Genomic DNA, 23,197 nt, shown 5'->3' with positions numbered 1-23,197 from the left:
TATAAGTAGAAAATAATCAAACTTTTGCCTCCTCTGCTGTATATGATTTGGTTTAAAAATAAAGTTGGATTTTTTTTTTAAATAAATCTGGCCTCGCAAACAATCATCACCATCCCCTTTTTTTTACCTTAAACTTGCTGGTCCTATTGTGTGACCCACAGCCTATTGAGACATGTAGGAACACATCATATGCATGAGAACACAGCTGTGCTAAGACCAGATGCAGAAACCCATTAAGAGGCTTGCTCCTGGGTCGGATAGGCCCAATGTGAGAACCCAGCGCTGTAAAACGCAATGAAGTGCAAGTGCTGTAAAAATTCCAGGAAAACACAGAAAAGACAGGAATCAAGTCTGGATTCATCCACCCAGAGGGCCAAAATAATCACGTCACGCTAGCTTTAGGGCCATATAATGCCTGACTCCTCGATCATTCTGTGTGCACCACATTAATGGCAGTGTTCTGTTCTGTTGTGGAAATAACCTTATTTTGAACAAATGAGGATTTGTTTCATCAAGACCTCTCCTGCTCACATACACACAAGCAGTGTTGGGGAAGCTCCTCTGAAAGCATAGCGCTGCAAACAACCAGTGACTTCACATAGGAAGAAGTTGCCCTAGAGAACAGCTACCTTAGGGACAAATGTAGTTTTATTAACTAAAGCTACCTCGAAAAAGTAGTTTGTAAAAAATGATCAAATTGACAATGTAACATGGGATATGAAATTACGACAGAAATAATATTAATTATTTCCTTTTATGTCCCAACAATGTTTGTAGTTTCAGTAGCACAACAATATAGGAAATATTAATGTAGTTGGACTACCAGTAAGCCACTGCAGAACGTAGTACAACTACTTGTTTAATAATATGACTTTCACTACACCCCAACAACACTGCCACTGAGAAGGAAATTATAAAAAGCAGTCGAAAACATGGAGGTATAGTATCATGTCCTTGGCCAAACTTAGATATATATGCCTTGTATAAGGCAAGGCATACATATATATGTACATGTACACAGTAAATTCCCCAGTGTTAAATATGCAGTGTCAAACTCCATTAACTCTATCTGAGTTAATATAACAACAGGTGGAGTAGAATGCCTCCTAGTGTTGGTGTCAATTTCGGTAGTTAAAAACGGGGTGTAGAAAGTACTCTATAAAGCTTTAAATAACACTATACAGTGTATTTTTAACTCTATTTTGAGTTAATTTAACTCTAAAATTTTAACACTTTGAAAAGAGTTAATTTAACTCCAATTCTGAGTGGGACCAAATACACTCGGAAATAGTGTTAAATTTAACTCTTTTAGTGTTATTTTAACACTTCAAAATTTACTGTGTATGCTACCAATGTGGGCAATACATTCTCCGTGCCATCAAGTGGAGGCTGCAAAGAGCATTGTAGGTCTCTAAGAAACATCTCCAAAAACACAAGACAAGGATACCTCGTGTTGGATATACGACAATACAATAATCCGATGTATGACATTCAATTCTGACATTACATATCCCTGTATTGTATATCATTGCATAGGGATGTATGGTGTGGTATGTCTTGGCAGCAGAAATCTAACCTGAGGCACAAAGTCGTGTCAAAGTCAAAGCAAACAGAGCTGAGGTGGCAGAGAAACCAAGGAGACTAGTAAAACATTTAAGAGGCAGAGTGTAAATCACGGAGGGACAGAGCCACATACATGCGATATTGGCCGAACAATGTCATGAGTTATGAGGGGTCGTATAGCGTATCTATGTGATGGGTGGCGTGGACAGATCATTCTGTCCTTGAACTTAGGTTAGAAAAATGTCTCCACAAGTATTACTGCCCTTCATATTAAATCACAGGCACAATGACAGACGGTGTGGGCGGAGAGTCTAGTCATTTCAGCTTTTTTCATCCCTTACCCCGGACCATGGATTGCATTTTTTATGCATCCACTGAGGATTATGAATTGTGACAGGTTTTTTCTGCCCATGCCCATTGCGGTTTCATGAGGGTTATGTGCTGGACTATGTCTGGGAGCTCTTCTTGTTTTTTTTTTTACCACAACTTGGTTTTAAACATTCAAGCTATAACTGAAATGGTTTATTTAAGCTATAACTAGTGAATTAAAGGTGGAGTCAGCAATTCTGGAGAATGCTTGTTGTCAAAATCACTTTTTGTCAAAATCAGTAGATATCTCCTTGCGTTACGCGACCTGTCGGTAATGTGCAAGAAATCTAGTGTGCACCAAAGCTATAGCAACAAACCGGTCTACAGAGCCTAGGCTGTGATAGCGGATCGTGAGGAGATATTCACTGATTTTGACAGAAAGTTATTTTGACAACCAAGCATTCTCCAGAATTGCAGACTCCACCTTTGATGCATGACTTTTGGGCCATTTTCTGTAAACCTTTGGATCTGTCAAACACAGCCAGGTTAGCTGCGTTTCCCTGGTTCCAGTCTTTATATGCTCAGCTCAGCTAAGCGACGATAACCATCTCCTGGCTTGGGCTTCATGGACAGATATGGGAATCGTATTGATCAATCTCCTCTTAATCACGGGCAAGAAAGCAAATAAAAAGCCTGTTTCCCAAAATAGAAATACCTTTAGATGACGGGGAAGTATAAATAAACCTTTGGGAAACGGAGAGAATGGAAAGTGGAAGGTGAGAAGTGAGGGAAGGATGCTGACCCTGCCATTAATCTGTGACTCTTTGGTGTGGTGGAGCTGACACTGTCCTGTCCCCTCCAGCCCCTTTAGCAACTCATCTGGAGCTGACCTTACACTGGTGTGTGGGCCGCCTGCTTCTCTCCTTTCACATCACAGACACACTGCTGTCCCGAACGATTGCGAGCGGAATTTAATCATTTTTGCTTGATGGCACCTTGCACTTAAAGACAGTCGATGAGCATCCCCCCCTGTACTGAAACCAGAGCTATATAATGGATTCAGATTCCTACTCCTGCTATCTATAGTCGTTTACCGAGCGTCTTTAATGTAGTCTGACATCATGCAAGCCTAGCCAAGCTCTATAGCTGCAGCCAAAAGCACAAGCAGAATACACAAACCCAAAGATGGATCTGGGAGTGAATGTAGAATAGGCTGAGAATATTTATAAAAGCCTTTGAATTAGACAACAGGAATGTGTAATGTTTTTAATATTCCAGCAACAGTGTATGGGTATCAAGAATGTGTCACATTGAACGTCTTGGAGCCTCCCTGTGAGGCCAGCCACTCCGCAGTCTGTGTGCGCTCGCCTGGATGAGAGTTTTGTGCTGGGAGGCTGTCAGAACTCATCTGGGCCAGGGTGACATGGGCTCAGGCACACTTGCACTTTCACGAAATTACATCTCTGGCTCCTGATGCTTATCATCTCCCCGGGGCATTTCATAAACAAGAAAAGCTAGCTTTGTTTACCGTCGGTCTGTTCTCTTCCCTCTTTTCTGGCAATTTTCTGAATCCTTTTTCACGTGGCCTGAAATGGAATACAGCTTTGAACATTTTTAGACTGATAATTTGACAGTCAAATCTGTTTATTTACCCCAAAAAAAAAAAATAGTAAGAGAGAATTCAGTTCTACAAAATAATAAGGCATTCCTCTCTCGATTAAAAGATAAAGGCCGTTCTGATGGGCATGTTTTTTTAATCAACACTGGAGAGAAAAAGCTACCACAACCTCTGCAGTGTGCTTTGTGTGAGGCCCTCGTTTCTCATAAGACAAGCCTAAGGGTGAAGCAGCATCATGGTAAATGTAATACAGACTGCACTTCCAGTAAGAAAGGAGCCTGAAATATTCGTACTCACCAAGGATGAAATAAGCATTGCCATAGCTTTCACAGAAGCTAAAAATATGTGTTTGCAGATTGGCACCTATCCCAATTGTAATATCCTCCCGCCGCTAATATCCAAATAATAGCATTAAATCCTTTGTTAATTGAGCCGGGCGTTAAATAAAAAGGGTTTCGGTTAAAATTCAATTAAATTCAAAGATCTTATACAAATGAATTCATCATTAATGTGGCATTGTACACAGACACAGTGGGGAATACACATTTACTTACACATTAGCCCTACTCATTATGAGAAGAGAGTCATACTGGTGCACATGATGTACACATGCTGGGACGTGGCTGGAGAAGTGAAGTCTCCCATTTAGTTGATGGGCTATACCAAACATACTGGCTCAATAAATAACATTTTAAGAAGGTATTTCACATTGCTGACTACCCTCCATGGTCCAAATGGTTCTTGGGGTGACACTGAACTTTAAGGGTACATTAATGAAATGTTAGTTCATTTCAATTAACTGTCAATGCTTAGTTATTAACGGTAAGTTAATTATTGGTAAAGCCTCCACTATGCTTAATTAAGCATTAATTAAAGCTAACTAAAGAATAATGGTGAGTGACTGCTTAGGTCATGCTAATTAAGCATGACCTAAGCAGTCACTACCAGTTCATTAGTGTACCCTTATTGTAAAGTGTTACCCTTTTTTTTGCGAAAACTGAGTTAAAGGTGGCGTCAGTGCTTCTGGAGAGTCCATGTTGTCAAAAACACGTATAAGGGGCACGTTGCTAGCTACGTTGGGCCCCCATTTTTTACATACCTTTTTTTATATGTCATGACAGCTTAGGCTATGGCACATACATTACCTAGGCAACACACACAGTACAGACAGGTGGATAGTAGGGAAATATCAACAGATTTTGACAACAAGCATTCTCCAGAATCGCTGACTCCACCTTTAACTGGATAATACTTTGAGTTTGTTGACCCATTTGTCTGTGACTGAACGCAGTGCGATGAGTTTGCCACCAAAGACGTGTCACAGAGCGCTTTCCTCGCAGAATGAAGGATCGTCTCCAACATGGCGGACAGGAACAGGCAGCAGTGTTTCTCACCAAACATAGTTAAATCTTGAGAACTGGAAAAAATAATACACATATCGTGAAAGGAAAGGCACTGCTGGGTGCATCAAGTCATGCATGCAAAATGAAAAATTTGATAGAAGTTCCCCCAGTCAAAGATTGTTTTTAGACATTTATCTCTGCTAAATTATTGTTTGTCACAGCCGGCGAAGGCTTAGTCTTCAGTCCCTCCGTGGCACACCTGGAGGTCTCTGTGAGGAGATAACGTGGCATGCAAAGAGCCAGGAGAATCGTCTTGTATTCTTTGCGGAAGTTTTGGTTCAGCAGTCCGTAAATGACGGCGTTGAGGCAGCTGTTAAAGTACGCCATGAAGTAGCTCGTGACAAAGAGCCACTCGGGTAAGTTGGGCGCCACTCCTGCGGGGTTTATGGCCACCGCCAGGCCTATGAGGTTAAGTGGAGCCCAGCACACCGCAAAGAGCACAAACACCATAAACATAGTCAGGAAGTTCCTCACGTCGCTGGGTTTCAGTTTGGTCCTATTCTCCGGTTTAACCCTATGTTTGACCTGAATGACCAGCACCCATATCCTCAGGTAGCAGTAGGACACCACCAGCAGCGGGATGAGGAAGTGGATGACCACCACGGAGATGGTGTAGTAGGAGCTGACGGTCTGGGCGAAGGTGCAGGAGTAGATGCGCGGGTCGTACTGCAGCGAGCCCACGAAGAAGTTGGGCACGGTGGCCAGGGCGGTGAGCAGCCAGGTCAGGCCCAGGTAGCAGCAGGTGTTCCTCAGGCTGTACAGACGGTCGTAGTGCAGGCTGTGGCAGATGTAGCAGTAGCGGTTGATGGCGATGGCCGTGATGTTGAAGATGGAGCCGATGACGCTCAGGCCCATGACGAAGCCGCTGGCCTGGCAGTGCAGGTCGCCCATGATCCAGTCATCATGGAAGATGGCAGTGAGGACCAGAGGGTAGGGGTACAGCGCCACCACCAGGTCAGCCACCGACAGGCTCACCACGAAGATGTTGCCTGGAGACACATAGAGGAGGTTTAGATGAACAGTTTTTTTTTTTTTACATTCCTTTTAGGTTGAGGTCCTTAAAGTAAATTGGGTCACTGAAGGTACAACTGTATCTCAACATCATAAAAGAGCACTAGAACCCCATAAATGTCCACTAATGGGTCTTCTCCATTTACCCCAAGGTCATATAAGCGACATTAAAGGTGGAGTCAGCGATTGTAGGGAATGCTTCTTGTCAAAATCCCTTTTTTTTCTAAATCAGTGAATATCTCCTCACGATCTGCTACCTGTCCTCACACTGTGTGTGTGCGCGCGCTTCAAATAAATCTGGTGTTAATACACAGCCTAGGCTCTGTAAACTGGTATGCAAACAAAGAGTCTACGTAAGGGGGCCCCTAGCAACATACCCATTTACAGAGCCTAGGCTGTGAATTGACACTGGATTTCTTTTTCTCAGCGCACATACATTATGGACAGAGGATCGTGAGGTGATACTGTATCCACAGATTTTTTTGTCAAGTGCTCTCCAGAATCGCTGACTCCACCTTTAACTACCTTATAATAAACTGGGTCACTGGAGGTATAACTGTAACTCACCGTTGTAAAAGGGCAGCTTTATTGCTCTCTCTGTGGCTCACTTTAATTAGGCTTTTACCGTGTACTTTCCACTAGACCAACGTGGATCCAGGAGAGTGCTTTCTCTGTCAAAGCTCTCTCAGTGTTGCCATCCTTTTTTTTTAGACTGTAACAGTTTTTAAACAACATTTGTCACCACCATGCTACTGAAGGACAATACCAGTCAGATCCCTATTTTGGTCAGAACTGAAAACCAGCCAACAACTATTGTATGGATGGGTATGAAATCTGGTTCAGTTATCCACGGTGGCCAGCGGATGAATGCTAATGACTTTGTTGATCCCCTGATTTAAACGCCAACAGGAGGTTCACATTTATGTTTTTTCCCGGACATATTTCTTTGATGGATGACCGTGGTTTATAGTAAACACATGCATGCCCCCCCTCAGGATGAATTTTAACTATTCTGTTGTTCCTTTGACTTTCCATGGGCTCAGGAATTGTAATTAGTACAATACTTGTGTACGTCCAAATTCCAGCAGAAAACTGATGGCTTTCCAATCAGACTCAGCTGTGCCAGGGGGGTGCAGAGAGGGCAACCACCCCTGCCTTTTTTATGTTCAGAGTGCCTAAGTTCCCTTAATAAAATATGTATTCAAACCAGAGTATTTAACCTGATTTTAGGCAATGGAAAAAATGGACCTCATCCACTTGCTCTTAGGTCATACCAGCAATATTTTAGCACCTGCTATTGGCACATGAGCCCCATACTTGTTTTCATCTGCAGGGGCGCCATAATGAGACTTTCTTTACATGCTCTGATTTTTCCCTAAGAACACATCAGAGGAACATTAGTGTGTATCTATGTGTGTGTGTGTGTGTGTGTGTGTGTGTGTGTGTGTGTGTGTGTGTGTGTGTGTGTGTGTGTGTGTGTGTGCGCGCGTGTGTGTGCGCGTGTGTTTATTTGTTAGTGTGTGTGTATCCTAATTCAACCAAAACAATAGCTGGGGGCTGTTACCATGCATTCAAGGGACTCCCCTCCCAAATTAAACCCCACATTGCTTCCCATGGAGGTGGTGTCCTTCATTAATGCTAATACACTAAACTAAGCTGATTGTCAACTTGTCACACATGTCCACCGGCACTACTGTGACTAACTTCAGCTCAGCTTCTAGCATGGCTGTGAGTACTCTTAGTCTGGACTAAATGAAGTTGTTTCCCTACATACACACAAAACGTATTTTTAGCCAAATAAACAACAGACACTTGTTTGATTTGGCAGGGCCGCCTCCAATAAAATGCTCAATCTAGAATGTTTTAGAGCTTCTTTGCCGCCGGTAAAAGACAGTCAATCACTGAACTTAAGCAGATAAAAAGCAAAAAAAAAAAAGACATGGCTGATTTTGGCATCAGATTACATCCGACAAATATCCTGTTCTCCTGAGGTCCAAAGCCTGACAGGACTGTGACACTGTATCTCCAACCAAGACATGAATCATAGGATAAAATGATGTCTGACATTGTTATAGGGCAGCTGTTCTGGGTGGGGGGGGGGGAGAATAAAACGATAAATCAAATTGTAATGATGTGTCGGATAAGGAGATAAATGCTGCAGGAACATAAATTGGGAAGCCACAATGCAACTGAACTGGTGAGTAATGAAGTGGAGATATGACCCTAGTAAACCCAGCGTTTGCCACCCATAAATACAGGTTACGGTTTGCAGAGATAAAACACTTGATCGTATAATTAGTATGCAGCGAGCGTAGCATCGACTTGAAAGAAGCTAAAGTAAAGCCGGGCTAGAAAATATGACGACATTCTACTGCTTGTCATTACCAACTTTCAGCCAATATAAATCTGATTTTGATAAATAGGCTGTACAAGGATTATGTATAGTGCGCCTCATTTAAAGAACATTTTGTGTGGGCCACTGGGTGGGTTGGGGGGGGGTGACTCCGGGGTTTGCTGTAACATGAAGTGCCTTTGCTCACTCAAGACAACAGCTGAAACAACAGAGTTGATTGACAGATATGATGCAAGTGAATTTTAAAACACATGCTGGCCATCAATCCTTGGCCCTTCAAAAGCTATAATCCCTGCATTGGACAACACACACACATACAGTGTGTTGTGTAGCAACCAGCTTTATTTTTATTTACTCCCGTAGACTTTGACCGAATGGGGTCGCAGAAACCTGTAACTACATTGTTATCCTAACTTTATCATTTTGGAGGACATTTAGACGTTTGTTTTATTAAATCCCCACAGACCTCGCACAGGTACTCAGACACTAGAGTCTGTGTTTCCAAGTTTACAAAACAGTGCGAGCCCTCTCTCTCTCAAAGCCCGCTGAGATAAAAAATAAAACTATTTGTTCCTTCATCCTCCAGTCAGCTCAGTGGACAAATCTGTCAGATTGTATTTGTGACGCTGGGAGGATATACTCGCTGTGTGCATGTGTCATTGTGCAGAGGTTTTGAATCTGCGCTGACATCATGTGGCTCACTGTTATCATGTGCACTGGCTGGCTGGACCGGCCAGGTTTTCAGACTCATACTGAAGCTCTCTCTTGCTGAGCCCCCACTACACACACATACACACACGTCCACACAAACAGACACACACACACACACACACCCTTATCACGAAGAGGGTGAGGTAAGTGCTATAACCCCGCTGAGAGGAGTACTTTGGCGCGGCCAGACGGCCCGACTTTGTTTTGTTGGCATCCATTATTAAATGCACTGTACTAAACCATTTCCTTCTGTTGCTATTTAATTAACCTGACTTGATTCTCGTCACACCCAAACTCAAAATGATTTTCATTTGAGTGTAAAACAGCTGACCAACAGAGATATCCTCTCTCTCTCTCTTTCTCTGTCTCTCTCTCTCTCTCTATCCACAGCAGATACCAGAATAGAGTCATGCCTGCTGACATCTTTGGGAGCTATTATTATCATCAACGAGTGTGTGAGGTCAACAGAGCTTAGCCCCTATGCTTGGTTGATTGGTTAAAGGCCATCAGGGACAGCTGACTTGAAGCTTTTAACATCTCTGACATCATTGGCTCTGATATGATCTGATCGTACACTACAATATCGCTGTAACTGTCAACCATGCAAGATGGTGCATCAAGTCCATTTTTATTTAAAAAAAATTATTTTAATGTTTATTCACATAGGGACAAGTGTGAAGCATACATCAATGCCACACACCACAGTATGTATAGCCTATAGGCTAATTAGCGACACCTGTCCCTAGCTGAGCCTTTAAGAAAAGGCTGTGTTCTGGCCTTGAGGTGAGACACTGCAGGTGGATAGGGTAACATTTTCAACTTATAAATATCTTCATGTTAATTACTGAAATTAAAACAATGATTCTGGTCCTTGTATTTATTCTTGTATGACAGGATACATGTTATGGAAGCAAAATAGACAAACATTAATCAAGCAGTGTATCAGAAACACGCTGGTTTTTGCCTGTTGTCTCGCCTTAAAGGGGCACTATGGAAGTTTCAGAAAAACCTTCTCATTAGCGGTGATTGGTGGTAAAGTGAGCTGCAGTGATGCGTGCTCTTACTACGTCAGCGCAAACGCTTTATTGCACAAGTGAGTTTATTTTAATTTGACTAAAGTTATTATTCATAACAGTCACGTTAGTCGAGCCGGTGGAGCTTCTTCTTCTCCTGTTTATATGCGGAGGACACTTGGGAACACGCAGAAAGGTCACATTCTTTAGATTTTGGCTAGAAAATCGTACACAATTCATTCTCATCTAAATAAGTGTACTACATGTTTAAGGCAACAGAGAAAGTCTGGGAAAGTCTTCATTTTTCCACATACGTTGCTACCCTTTCACCCATATGCAATATAATGTAAATTGTTTCGTACAAGTCGCATTGTGGACCTTAAACGTGTCTCCTGAGAGTTGACCAATATCTCTGTGAATCCCCTCAGTGCATATCTCTCAGTCTCATTCTCTCTCTCTCTGTATCTCTCTGTATCTCTCTGTATCTCTCTCTCTCTCTCTCTCTCCCTGTCACATACAGCGTACATAGACTGCTTTCGTTGTTGTTGTTGACGAATGAATCATAAATCAAAAGAGTGCAGCAGACAGCTGTTCAGCTATGCGTGAGTGGAACAAGATATTTGTCACGGGAATCATCCAGCAGACACCAGGCATATAGTCTGAAATATTATGAGACATGCCTCCTTCCCTTACCCCTCCACCTTCCATACTATATAAACCTGCAATGTTATTAAAATAGGCTGTGTGTGAACAATGTGAGGGATATTTATGGCAGATTGCTTCTTTCCAACTGGATAGCTCAGAATGGAAAAAACAAGTTGGGTAAATAAAAAGGGGAGTTTTTCATGGAGCCAGAAAGGAACATAATAAAGATTCAAGAGGTAAAACAAAACTGGAAGACACAACACAAGCCTGCCGCTGGCTGAGTTGATTTTTCAATCGGCCAACTTGCACGGCTGTGTGCTCGTGTGAGTCTCACGGGCGTGTGTACTTCTGTCACTCTCACTCTCACTGCTCACACTGGATACCTGTTATGCCTCCCTTTGATTCCCCAGGATACATTTCTGCACTCGGGGGAAATTCGAGAATCATTAAAATGTGTAGGATGGTTGGCATTGCTTGAATCCAGGCTGAATGGAAGTAAGTAGGTAACATTTATTTATATAGCACTCATCGAGACACAGTCGCAAAGTGCTTTACATAGCAGAGGAGGCAATAATAAAAGAAGATAAAAATAAATACACAAACAAAATAGCCAAAGAAAGAAACAGAATAACACATTAAGCAGTGAAAAGTGGGTTGTGCCCTTTATATACATTTTCTTATTTTCATTTAACTTAGAAGAATTCCATTTGTTAAGTTTAAATATATTTTTTTAATAAAGTATGTGCACTGGTGTCTCTTGTTGGATATACGAAATATCTTTGTGTTGTTTAAACACAAAACATTAGAGTTAAGTGAACTAGATGCAGCAGTGAGTGCAAAGCATTATGGGACTATTTCAGGTTCGAGTTAAATTATCATTTTAGTGATGGGCTTGTTATTATTTGGTTAAATTGGAAATGATGTTAAGCCTATGTTTGCTTTTAACTAAACTAATGCAATGTTGTGGAACTGTTGACAAAAACTGAATCTAATTAAAGTCAATGTTGACTTTATTTTTACGATTTTATTAGTACAAGTGCATATCCCCAAATGAGATTACATTCTACTTACTCTTTATACCATCATAAATAAGCAAGAATAACCTTTAAGGCAAGGGCATAAGCGCTGATGAATTAGTAGTGACTAATTTGTGAACTCCCCGGTCATGGGGGGGCCAGATAAATTTCTGCTTTGGAAATTAAACATTAAAACTGACACAAGCTGCCTTTTGGTGATGCAGCCCGCTTTGAGACCTGGCCAAAAAACATCATCATCATCATCATCAAAAGCCTTCGACCAACCAGATTCCCCCCTCCTGTGTCTGAGAGAGTTACACTCACTGACCCTGAGAGAGATACAATTCCAAACATCGGGACACAAGCAGTGTCTGGTCCAGCAAGCGTTTCGCTGGTTAGGCGCATTCCCGGAAACATGGAAGATATGATTGAATATTTGAACAACACAGCCACAGAAAGATTGGATTTAACGTTAACATAGCAGCGCATTTATCCTATCCTGGTGTGGCTTAATCAGATAAAACCTAACCTGATCACATTCGACCCTCCACGCATTGGAAAAAGCTAAATGTCATATGCTATTTCGCAGTCGGGAAAACAAGACGCGTTTAATGCGGTGTGCAAAGTGATATAGCCCCCGTGCATCCAATGGCTGTCAATTAAAATAGGCTTCTGGTTTGACTCACTAGGCCAACTGACTCAATTAACCCCTATGGACACTACAGCTTTGTTTTTTTTAAGGTTTTATTCATGACTGTTGAGTGACTGAGAGGATGCAGTGCACCATTTAACTAGATTCAAGTTTATCAGCAACCTTTTAACACACTCCAGGTCCAGATACACGCAGCCACACACAGACACACACACACAGCAAAGCTCATTCCCTCGTTATTTCCTCCATCTGCTCCTCTTCATCGTTATCTTCCCCTTTCCTTCTCTCTCTCTCTCTCTCTCTCTCTCTCTCTCTCTCTCTCTCTCTCTCATGAGTGCATTTTGTCAGTGTATTTTTAGTATGGTCAACCCCAGTGGGAAACTTTAACACTCCTTTGGTAGTCCTACAGTATTAGTGCCCGTTGGAGATTCACTGGATAGAACCTATTGCATTTGCACATTTGAGAAAACCTACAAACCTGCTTTAATGGAATGTATGGTACCATGGTATCTTTGTTGGAACAATGCTTCATCATATACCATTGGAAAGCCTGCTTATTTTTTCTTTTACAGTTTTTTTTTATCACTAAACCACAGTGGGCACAACTGGAGCTACAGGTGCAAAACTCTAACTACAGTCTGTACTACCAACAGTCACTGGAGCTGAACAGTTCACTTCACCTGCAAAATAGGCACAGTGCATGGTAAATGGTGCCACATTGGTAAGGAAAATGCATTTGTGGGATGGGCAGCAAAGTTGAGTATGTGGGTTGTGGCCATGAAAAAAATTAAACAGCTTATTCTGCACCGGACTCTTGTTTGGTGTTGTTTAATGGATTGGATGATTGAAATCTTGAAGAAACAAGACATTGGCAATTTGCACAGGGAGCCTCAGTAGCATGTGGAAGAACCAAACACAGCCTCAACCGCCTGGCACTTCCCTCCTCATGCTGGTCACCATCTTGGTCGCACTCTGCTGTGGGATGGCATCACGTTCTTCAACAACCTGCATTTGTCAGAAGTCAGCCAATGTGGTTTTGTTGGTCACTATGACACGGACTCAAGCCGCTCCCACAAGGTGTTCAATGTGGTTGAGGTCAGGACGGCAGGCAGGCTATGGCAATCCCATATCTCCACAGTCTGGGGAATTGAACTCTATCCTCCAAGATGACAACGCTGGCCCCCCACAGAGCAGGGTTTATCAGAGAGAGAGAGAGAGAGAGAGAGAGAGAGAGAGAGAGAGAGAGAGAGAGAGAGAGGGAGAGAGAGAGAGAGACAGAGAGAGAGAGAGAGAGAGAGAGAAAGAGAGAGAGAGAGAGAGTACTTCTAGTGGGGAGGATGGAATGGCCTGGCCACAATCAGCATGCAGTTGGGGCTAGAGTGACCAACACAACCACATTGGCTGACTTGTGACAAATGCTGGTTGAAGAATGGGAGGCCATCCCATAGAGCGTTGAGCTTTTTCCAAGCTTGGTCCTCTGGCTAAAGTTAAAGCCCCTTGCTAAAGAGGTGTGATCTAGAGAAGCCAGGCAATTCAAACCTTTCAAGGCTGGATCATTGTAATGCAAAACAGTTCACTGCCGTAAATCAAGCTACTTATTTTAGAAGTCCCCAAGGTCGAGATACAGGCTGTGGGGTGATCGAGACTTTGCAGTTGCCGCCCCTGATACTTTGGAACAGGTTGGCCCCTGACATTCAAACAGGGGGGAGGGGGGGGGATAGTGTGTGAGGAAGCAAACCAGCAGACTGTACAGTACTTAATGGAGAAATGAAGTTTCTGTAAGCAGTCTGCCTGACACACCAGATTGCATAAAATAAATAAATAAAACGTGTATGTTTGAATGTAAGCACTTGAATTTATAAATGATACCAGTGGGTTGGTGGTTCCCGGGGGCATGGTACTGTGTTATACTGCACCTATCAAACCCTTCACTAAACAGCCACCCATCACACAAACATATTTTTTACGGGGGGACCTTCTACAGATGTCTGCCGCCCTTTGGAAAACTCAAGCTGAATTAAACATTTATTCAAAGTGAGCCCATAAATAGCACAGTTAACAACGGCAGAGTGGAGAGTGAAGATTGGCTGACGGCAGTAACAATTACACAGGACACGCATAAGGACACGCTTGAAAAAATGTATATATGTTGTTGATCTACCACTGGAGTTTTAAGTTTCTTCTCACACATGCTAACCTACTGGAGCTGTCACTGTCACAGTCTAATTAGAGGTGTAGAACAGTGACATAAGGTCAGCAATTAGTGCCTAGTGTCCATATAGTCCACCAGCGCAGAGAAGACCTTTTAAACAGCCGTTCGCCCTGCCCTCTTGTTTGAGACCGGTCGACCGTGGCATTTTTATATTTTCGTGATCTAATTACTCTTCTGGCTCCTAAACGTCTTGCTAAAAGGCTTTTGGGAACACAGTGGGATGGGTTATGTAATGTGTTTGAAATTGTGACTATAATCCCCATTATTGCAAACGCTGGCTGACCTAATTCCATCGCCTGATTGGCATCTTCTCACAGGCGTCATGCCGAGATCACTGAGTTCAGTCAAACTTCCTACATTTGAGCCATCTAATTATCTGTTTTGTTGAGACAACTTATCATTCATATGTTTTGAGTATTATACAGCTCTGGAAAAAAAACAAGAGACCACTCCAAATGTTCAGTGTCTCTCGTTTGATTATGTATATGTTTGAGTAGAATGAACATTTTGGTTTTATAATATAAACTACTGATAACAACATTCCAATAAATGTTTTGTCATTAAGAGCATTTTCAATAAGTTATGTAGAGATGAAGATTGAAGGAAAATCCATACTGGTCTCTTAATTTTTTCTGGAGCTGTATATACTATATACAGTCCCCTCCATAAGTATCGGAACGGTGAGGCCAATTCCTTTATTTTTGCTGTAGACTGGAAACATTTGGGTTTGACACCAAAAGATGAATATGAGACAATATGTCAACATTTCAGCTTTCATTTCCAGGTATTCACATCTGGATCCGATACACAACTGAGAAGATATAATTATTTGTAAAGGAACACCACATTTTTAGGTGAGCAAAAGTATTGGAACAGGCTTTCACCGCAGCCTCTTTCAGTTGCTGTTTGTGTTAGGGGGTTACTCTCTTAAGTCTCCTCTTTAGCAAGTAAAATGCATGCTCTATAGCGTTTAAATCTGGAGATTGACTTGGCCTGTCTAAAACCTTTCACTTCTTGCCCCTGATTAACTCCTTTGTTGTGTTTTGGGTCATTATCTTGCTGCATGATGAAGGATCTTCCAATCAGTTTGGTTGCATCTTTCCTTAAATTGTCAGACAAAATGTATCTGTAAACTTCTGAGTTCATTTTGCTGTTGCCATCATGTGTTACATCATCAATGAAGAATAATGAGCCCATCCGAGAAGATGCCATGCAAGCCCAAGCCATGACATTGCCTCCACCGTGTTTCACAGATGAGCTTGTATGTTTGGGATCATGAGTAGATCCTTTCTTTCTACAAACTTCAGCCTTTCCATCACTTTGGTAAAGGTTCATCTTGACAACAACACAGTAACACATGATGGCAACAGCAAAATGAACTTAGAAGTCTACAGAAACATTCGGTCTGCCAATTTAAAGAAAGATGCAACCAAACTGATTGGAAGATGCTCCATCATGCAGCAAGATAATGATCCAAAAAAACTGCAAAAACAACAAAGGAGTTCATCAGGGGCAAGAAATGGAAGGTTTTAGACTGGCCAAGTCAATCTCCAGACTTAAACGCTATAGAGCATGCATTTTACCTGCTAAAGAGGAAACCGAAGGGAGTAAGCCCCCAAAACAAACAGCAACTGAATGAGGCTGCGGTGAAAGCCTGGAAAAGCATCACAAAAGAAGAATGCAAACGTTTTGTGATGTCAATGGATCACAGGCTTGATGCAGTTATTGCAAGCAAAGTATTTGCAACAAAATATTATCATTTATTTACTTGAATTTATTTAAAGTCTATCTGTTCCAATACTTTTGCTTGCCTAAAAATGTGGTGTTCCTTTTCAAAAAATTATATCTTCTCAGTTGTGTATCAGATCCAGATGTGAATACCTGGAAATGAAAGCTGAAATGTTGACATATTGTCTCATATTCATCTTTTGGTGTCAAACCCAAATGTTTCCAGTCTACAGCAAAAATAAAGGAATTGGCCTCACTGTTCCGATACTTATGGAGGGGACTGTATATATTAATACAGTATGTATATATATACAGTGTCTCCCCCAGAAAAGTAGTTAGGCATGGTGGCAATTATCTTGCCAGAGGCCCACAGGACGGGGTGGGCGATATGATCTAAAACTGATATCACCTTTTTCATGTTTTGGACGGTGACTGTATCATGATATTACCTTTTCTGTGTATCCTATATTTTGGGAGTAGCATGGCCTATCTCTTTATGTAAATACATGTTATACAGTCATATGAAAAAGTTTGGGAACCCCTCTCAGCCGGCATTATAATTGACTCTGCTTTCACAAAAAAAAAAATATAAAAGTGGTATGTCTTTAATTTACCAGGAACAGCTAAGTACTGGGATGTTTTCCAAACAAAGATTTTTTGAAAAGCAGTATTTGGTTTTATGAAATAAATAAAATGTGAAAAACTGGCTGTGCAAAAATATAGGAACCCTTGTGGTTTTGTTGATTTTAATGCCTGTAACAGCATGTAAAACTGATGACTTTAAACACAAAGTTGGTTGGATTATGTTGTTAAGCCTTGAACCTCATAGAAATGTCTGTTTAATCATGAGAAAATGTATTTTAGGTGCCTAAATGCAAGTTGCACTTCTCTTTCTGCAAATTGCACTGAATTGTAGAACCATGTACAGATACACAATCTGCAGCCAGATGTTCTTGCAGGTCTTTGGAGGTGATCTTTGGGTTGTGTGCAACCATTCTCACAATCCGCCGCGTATGCCGCTCCTGTTTTTTTCTTGGTCTGCCATGCCTGGGTTTAACTGCAACTGTGCCTGTGTCCTTCCATTCCCTGACAACGTTCCTTACAGTAGAAATTGACAATTGAAACCTTTGGGAAAGCTTCTTGTAGCCTTCCCCTAAACCATGACAATGAATAATCTTTGTTTTTAAGATCTTTTGGGAGCTGTTTTGATGATCGCATTCTGTCTCACTTCTGCAGAGTCAAAGAGAAGTGGAACTTGCATTTAGGCACCTAAAATACCTTTTATCATGATTAAACAGACCTTTATATGAGGTTCAAGGCTTAACAACATAATCCAACCAACTTTGTGTTTAAAGTCCTCAGTTTTACATGCTGTTACATGCATTAAAATCAGCAAGACCACAAGGGTTCCCATATTTTTGCACAGCCAGTTTTTCACATTTAATTTAATTTCATAAAACTAAATACTGCTTTTCAAAAAATCTTTGTTTGGAAAACATCCCAGTACTTAGCTGTTCCTGGTAAATTAAAGACATACCACTTTTATCTTTTTTGTGTGAACGCAGAGTCAATTATAATGCCGACTGAGAGGGGTTCCCAAACTTTTTCATATGACTGTATATGAGGGGGCGCCCCACTCCCGGGCCGGGCCCAGCAGCAGACCCGGGTTCGATTCCCACCCGCGGTCGTTCTCTGCATGTCACTCCCCTCTCTGCCCCATTTCACCTCTGTCTCTCTGCACTGTCAAATACAGCATAAAAATGCCCAAAAAATATATTTAAAAAAAAATAATAATAAATGTTGATAATATAACCAGTAAATGCTATATCCTTTTCCAACAGAGACATGGTAGAGTCTCTTCATACATTCTCAACACCAAAGATCCTGAAACTAACAGTAGGCTAAACAACAAAAATAAAAGAAATCACATCCAATCCTTGGTTTCGGACGTGAAGCTGATGGGAAACATTGACATTATCAGCTTGACTGACACCTGTCCTTCTCCCGCCTCTCCACAAAGGATTTCATTCAATGTCAAATACATTAAAATATATTTTTTATTTATCTTTTTTATAGCATTTTTCCACACTAAATGTCACATAAAACAAGCACTTAAAATGCAGGCAACCTCTAGGCAACATGTGAACTATAAACAAACTAGATATTAAATAGGGAGCTACATGCTCTATGCTTTGCATGGTGGGCCGCCATGCATGGAATACACTGGGGAAAACCCTGTGATATGTTTAAACATATATATACCTAAAAGACATGGAACAGCAAACTCAATCAGACCTTCAGTTGACCTCTAGCACATTTGAATTCAAAGCGACACAACATGAGCTCTCATCCCTGTCATCTTCTGAAAGACATTTCTGACAAAACATATCAATGTTCTGCTCAGTTCTCTTCTGTAAAACTAAACCCGGGAGTTTGATCAAATATGTCAGATTAACTCCCATACTATATGAACCCTCTGGACCTGATCGATTATCAAAGACAGGTCTGCTATGTGTTCCTGCAATAAGGACTAAACAAGGTGAAGCTGCATTTACTTATTATGCTTCATACACCTGGAACAAACTTCCAGAAGATTTATGATGTGCCCCCAACTCTGGCAACTTTTAAAAATAGGCTAAAGACGTTGAAGTTCACCTCTGCTTTTAACTGCCCCTGGCCCTATAACATTCAGACTTTACAAATTGCAATGTGATTTGTTCTGAATTGTATTGCTTTCTATTGCAATGTATGTATTACTGTCATGAAATCTATTGAATTTTCTTTCATTTATGTTTTAGTGTTGTGAATTTTATTTTATGTCCATTGGTATTCATGCATTTTGATGCTATTTTTAAAACATGTATGTATGTTCTTTTATATGCTTTCTTATCTATTCCATTTGAATTGCCTTAGTGTATGAAATGTGCTGAAATATGAAATTTCCTTGCTTGCTTGCTTGATAATGAAGTTACTCTTTTTTTAATCTTTTGATAGGAGAATAAAATATCCATTCTGTGTTATGCAACTTCTGCTCCTACTTTCCCAAACCCTTTAGGGCTCCAATAAGGGTTTATTCTTAAGACTGTCCTGTGACTACCTCTTTGTTTATTTTGTCTACTACTTTTTTTTTGTGACAGACAAACAAACAACAAACAGAGCACTGAGTATAAGATAGTTTCAGTTTCTCAAAGAGAAAAGTGGGCTGAAACCGCAGGAACACACAAAATGTGCAACTCTAGGAATACTAGTATTTGTATTTGTGATGGATCATACTAGGTTTGCAAACTAAGGCTAAGGAGTATTGCGTTTTACCGTCCAGCATTGTCCATATTTTCTTTGGACCCTCTGGTGAAAAAAAAACAAAACGTATTGCGACACCCCTCCTCTCTTCCTCCACAAATGAAACACTTTGATGTGTGCTTGCCTGCTTGCTTTTTCCTTTTTATATAAACATAAAAGAGATTTATCTGTAGCATAGAGCCATTACAGAAGAGTTATAAATGTAACCAATTGACACAATATTTGAAGTGTTGCTCAAATTTGCTAACAGTAGCCAACAAAAGCTATACTATTCATACCGGACCATATATAGCAGACCATAGCAGCAAAACATCTGAATGCATCTGTACTGAGTTAAGCAAGAGCGTGCTTTATTTCTAGTGAATTCAACTTTTCACTCATAATAGAAAAAAATGGGTCATTCTTTCTTTGACAAGCTCCATAGCCCTTCCTTGAATCATAGCTAGAATGTATCTCACTAGAAAAAGGCACCTTAAAATGATTATTTTTACGTTTGATCACTTACAACTGAAGTGCATTCTGTGTTCTGTGAAAATAATGTAGTTAAAGACCTACTTCACCGGTGGAAATATGAAGGTGTATTGAAACTCTGAGATCCTATGTAGTATAAATGTGCAAACATTTTAAAAATCTGTTCATCCTCGCCTGAGAAAAGGCAGAACTAGTGTTTTATGGACTCACTGTCTCACCCTACATTTTCCCAAGTGTGAGGATTCTGGGCAAAGGGAAGACTGAGGGAAGAAAAACCTCATTCATTATATTATAATAGCGATTTTATAATGATAGAACGTCGGTTCCGTATGAAGTATTTCTATAACTACTTTACATTAGCTTTTGGTTTATCATGATGGACACAGGACTGTTGTCTTCTGCTATATCGTTGCATACATGAAAGCTATCGTTTAGATGTAACTATTTAGCTGTAACTTTTATTGAACACACTGTATCTCAGTCTTCAAGGGAAGACTGAGATATAATCTTTGTTTAGAAAAAAACAGGAACACTGCAGGACATCTCCATAATGATCTAAGAGCATATTCATAAAACAATATAATGCATTTAGAAGGATTTATGTAATGCATTACAAATGTTGAAAATCATGCATGACAACTTAGAAGGATTCTGACTCCTTGGAATATACCTTCTAGGCTGAAAATATAAATGTCATGTTGGTGGATGTCTGTTGACATGGCTTTGATGTTCATTGTGAATTGTTGTTGTATCAAACTTTACCTACAGCCAGAAAAAAACTGCTCTTAATACCTCATAATTGGGTTATAGTGTCATACAATTTCTAATAACCTCATGCAGGGCTGTCACTTAACTTATCATTATGGCCACCACTCAAAATAAAAAAAAGCATTTTACAAAGCTTTATTAATGCATTTTAATGTCTAATGAATTTGCTCATAGAACATTATAGAAATGACCTTCATAGAAAGTGTTATCGAAAAAACTATAAAGCACCATTGCATGCTCTTCCCAATATGTCTCCCTTTATCCAAAAGTCAAATTACAAAACCCTCAAAAACAAATGGAGGCCTTGGAAATGACAGGAACTGAGTAAGTGACCATCTGACACACCTACAGAAGCCCCGAAAACAGAGGCGGACAAGTGAATGATGATGACATAATTGCAGCGGAAGATGAAACATGGCCTCCAAAGTGACGGTGACCATGATAAATATCTTCACTTCCATGCTAGCTGCCTACAGATGTAACACAGGAGGGTATAAACGGTCATTGAAGCTATATACAACCGCGTCCCTCACCTTGGATGCTCTTGGGACAGGCCTTACTACAGGTGTTTTAATATATGGGAAGGGTCCTGGGATGTTTAAACCAAGGATGAAGCCAGATAAAGTGGCGGAGCAGAGGGTGTTTTTATTTATGAGGAGATCTTGTATACAGGCAGGCAGGCAGCCAAACTGGAGACTGTCTTTAGCAGCCTGATCGCCAAAGACAGAGGTCACACGCTTCACAGTTTTATATTACATAATAATTTGCCATGAATAAAGAGAGCAGTGCATCCAAATACCAAGTGAGATATAGATTTCTTTTCAGTTGTTTAAAAAAAAAATGTAAGCAATTTTTTTGAGAAAAATAAAATAACTTTCCCAGCTATTTTGAATGTCTGGTCGTCCCTAACTTAAACGTTTTTCACATATAGGCTATGTGCCATTAAAGGTGGAGTCAGCGATTCTGGAGAAGGCTCGTTGTCAAAACCACTTTTTGTCCAAATAAGTGAATATCTTCTCACGATTATTCGTTACCTGTCCGTACTGTTTGCGGGCTGAAAAACAATCTGTTCGTAATGGCCTACACAGCCTAGCCTCTGTAAACTGGTATGTAATCAAAGGCGATATGTAAACAAACAAACACCATTGTTAGCAACATACCAGTTAACAAATCCTAGGCTGCGTTCTAACACTGGATTTTTCTTTTTTAAGCGTAGCCTACACACAGTACGGACAGGGGGGATATATTCACTTATTTTGACAGAAAAGTGATTTTTGAAAACAAGCATTCTCCAGAATAGCTGACTCCCTCTTTAAGGCTAATGTTTCCATCATGCCTGTCCATCAGCATGCAACCTTGGGTCTCTTCCTAAACGCGCACTACTTTGTCTCCGTCTCTCACCTGCGTTGCGGAGCTTCTTGTTCCTGTAGACGGACAGGATGACGAGCACGTTGCCCAGGATGTCCACCACGATGGTGAAGATCAGCACGCTGGCCAGCGCAGAGGACACTCCGGGCGAGGAGGAGGCGCCCAGCCCGCCACCAGGGTCGCTCTCATTACGGGACACACAGCTCGACCTGTTCCCATCCTCCACCTCTAAATCCATCTCCACCCCTCTAGGGCGCACGGGCCATGGTCTCAGTACTCCAATGTTCAGACGGAGGAATATGTATTTACAAAAAAAAAAAGTAAAAATAAATTTAGAGCCCAAAAAATATCAAAATGCTTTTATTTGAGCACGTCTTGAACTTTTTAAAGGACAAATACACACTCCTGTGCTCCATGGTCCTGCGCCGCCCGTGGAGTATTGGGAGGAAAAGGCGAATCATGACATGATCATTTGACTAGACAGATAGGAGCGTTTCAGCATGCAGCACCAATTTTAAGATGTCAGTATCAGATAAAGATTCCAGGAGCCCGTGTTTGACCGCCGTCTCTCGTGTGGTCCTCAAGCCTTTTCCTTCGCGCCGCTCCATGCTGTCTGTTCAGGAGGCATGTGAGCGCACTCCAGTGCGTAATGGAAATGCGAGGACGGCGAAGCACATACACACACAGGACAAGGCAGCAGAGTCCCGTGCTGGCTTCCAAGGATATGAAAAAATAATAGCCTACCTTTGTTTTCACTTTTGTCTCCATAAATGACAGATTGAGGCGTTTGTTGAAAAATATGATTAATTGTGATTGTGAGCTGATTGAATAACTATGGATACACCTGACATATTTTGCGTCCTGACCAAAGATGCGCTTGTTTCATAGGGTTATGGTTAAATAACAAGCCGAATATCTGACTGAACGTAAAGGAGTGGAGAGTCGTGTCAAGAATACTGTAGGCTAGTATTCTATTTTAATCGTAAATTATCAGCTTTCTTACCGATCATGATCCAAAAGGTCGGGCCTCTGCTTCCATGTGTATGGAAATGGCGC

General features: G+C 41.1%; 1 protein-coding gene across 1 annotated transcript; it reads right to left on the bottom strand.

The window, feature by feature from the left end:
- Positions 1-5,016: 5,016 nt before the first annotated feature.
- Positions 5,017-22,379, bottom strand: mtnr1c (melatonin receptor 1C; the record flags this gene model as incomplete). Its single annotated transcript, XM_080035246.1, has 2 exons — positions 5,017-5,882; positions 22,175-22,379. 2 exons carry the CDS (start codon positions 22,377-22,379, stop codon positions 5,017-5,019), a joined length of 1,071 nt encoding a protein of 356 aa, XP_079891372.1.
- Positions 22,380-23,197: the final 818 nt, after the last annotated feature.

This window comes from Ammodytes marinus (assembly GCF_949987685.1).
Source record: "Ammodytes marinus genome assembly, chromosome: 10".
Classification (NCBI taxonomy): Eukaryota; Metazoa; Chordata; class Actinopteri; order Uranoscopiformes; family Ammodytidae; genus Ammodytes; species Ammodytes marinus.
This window is presented reverse-complemented; position numbering and strand designations above follow the sequence as displayed.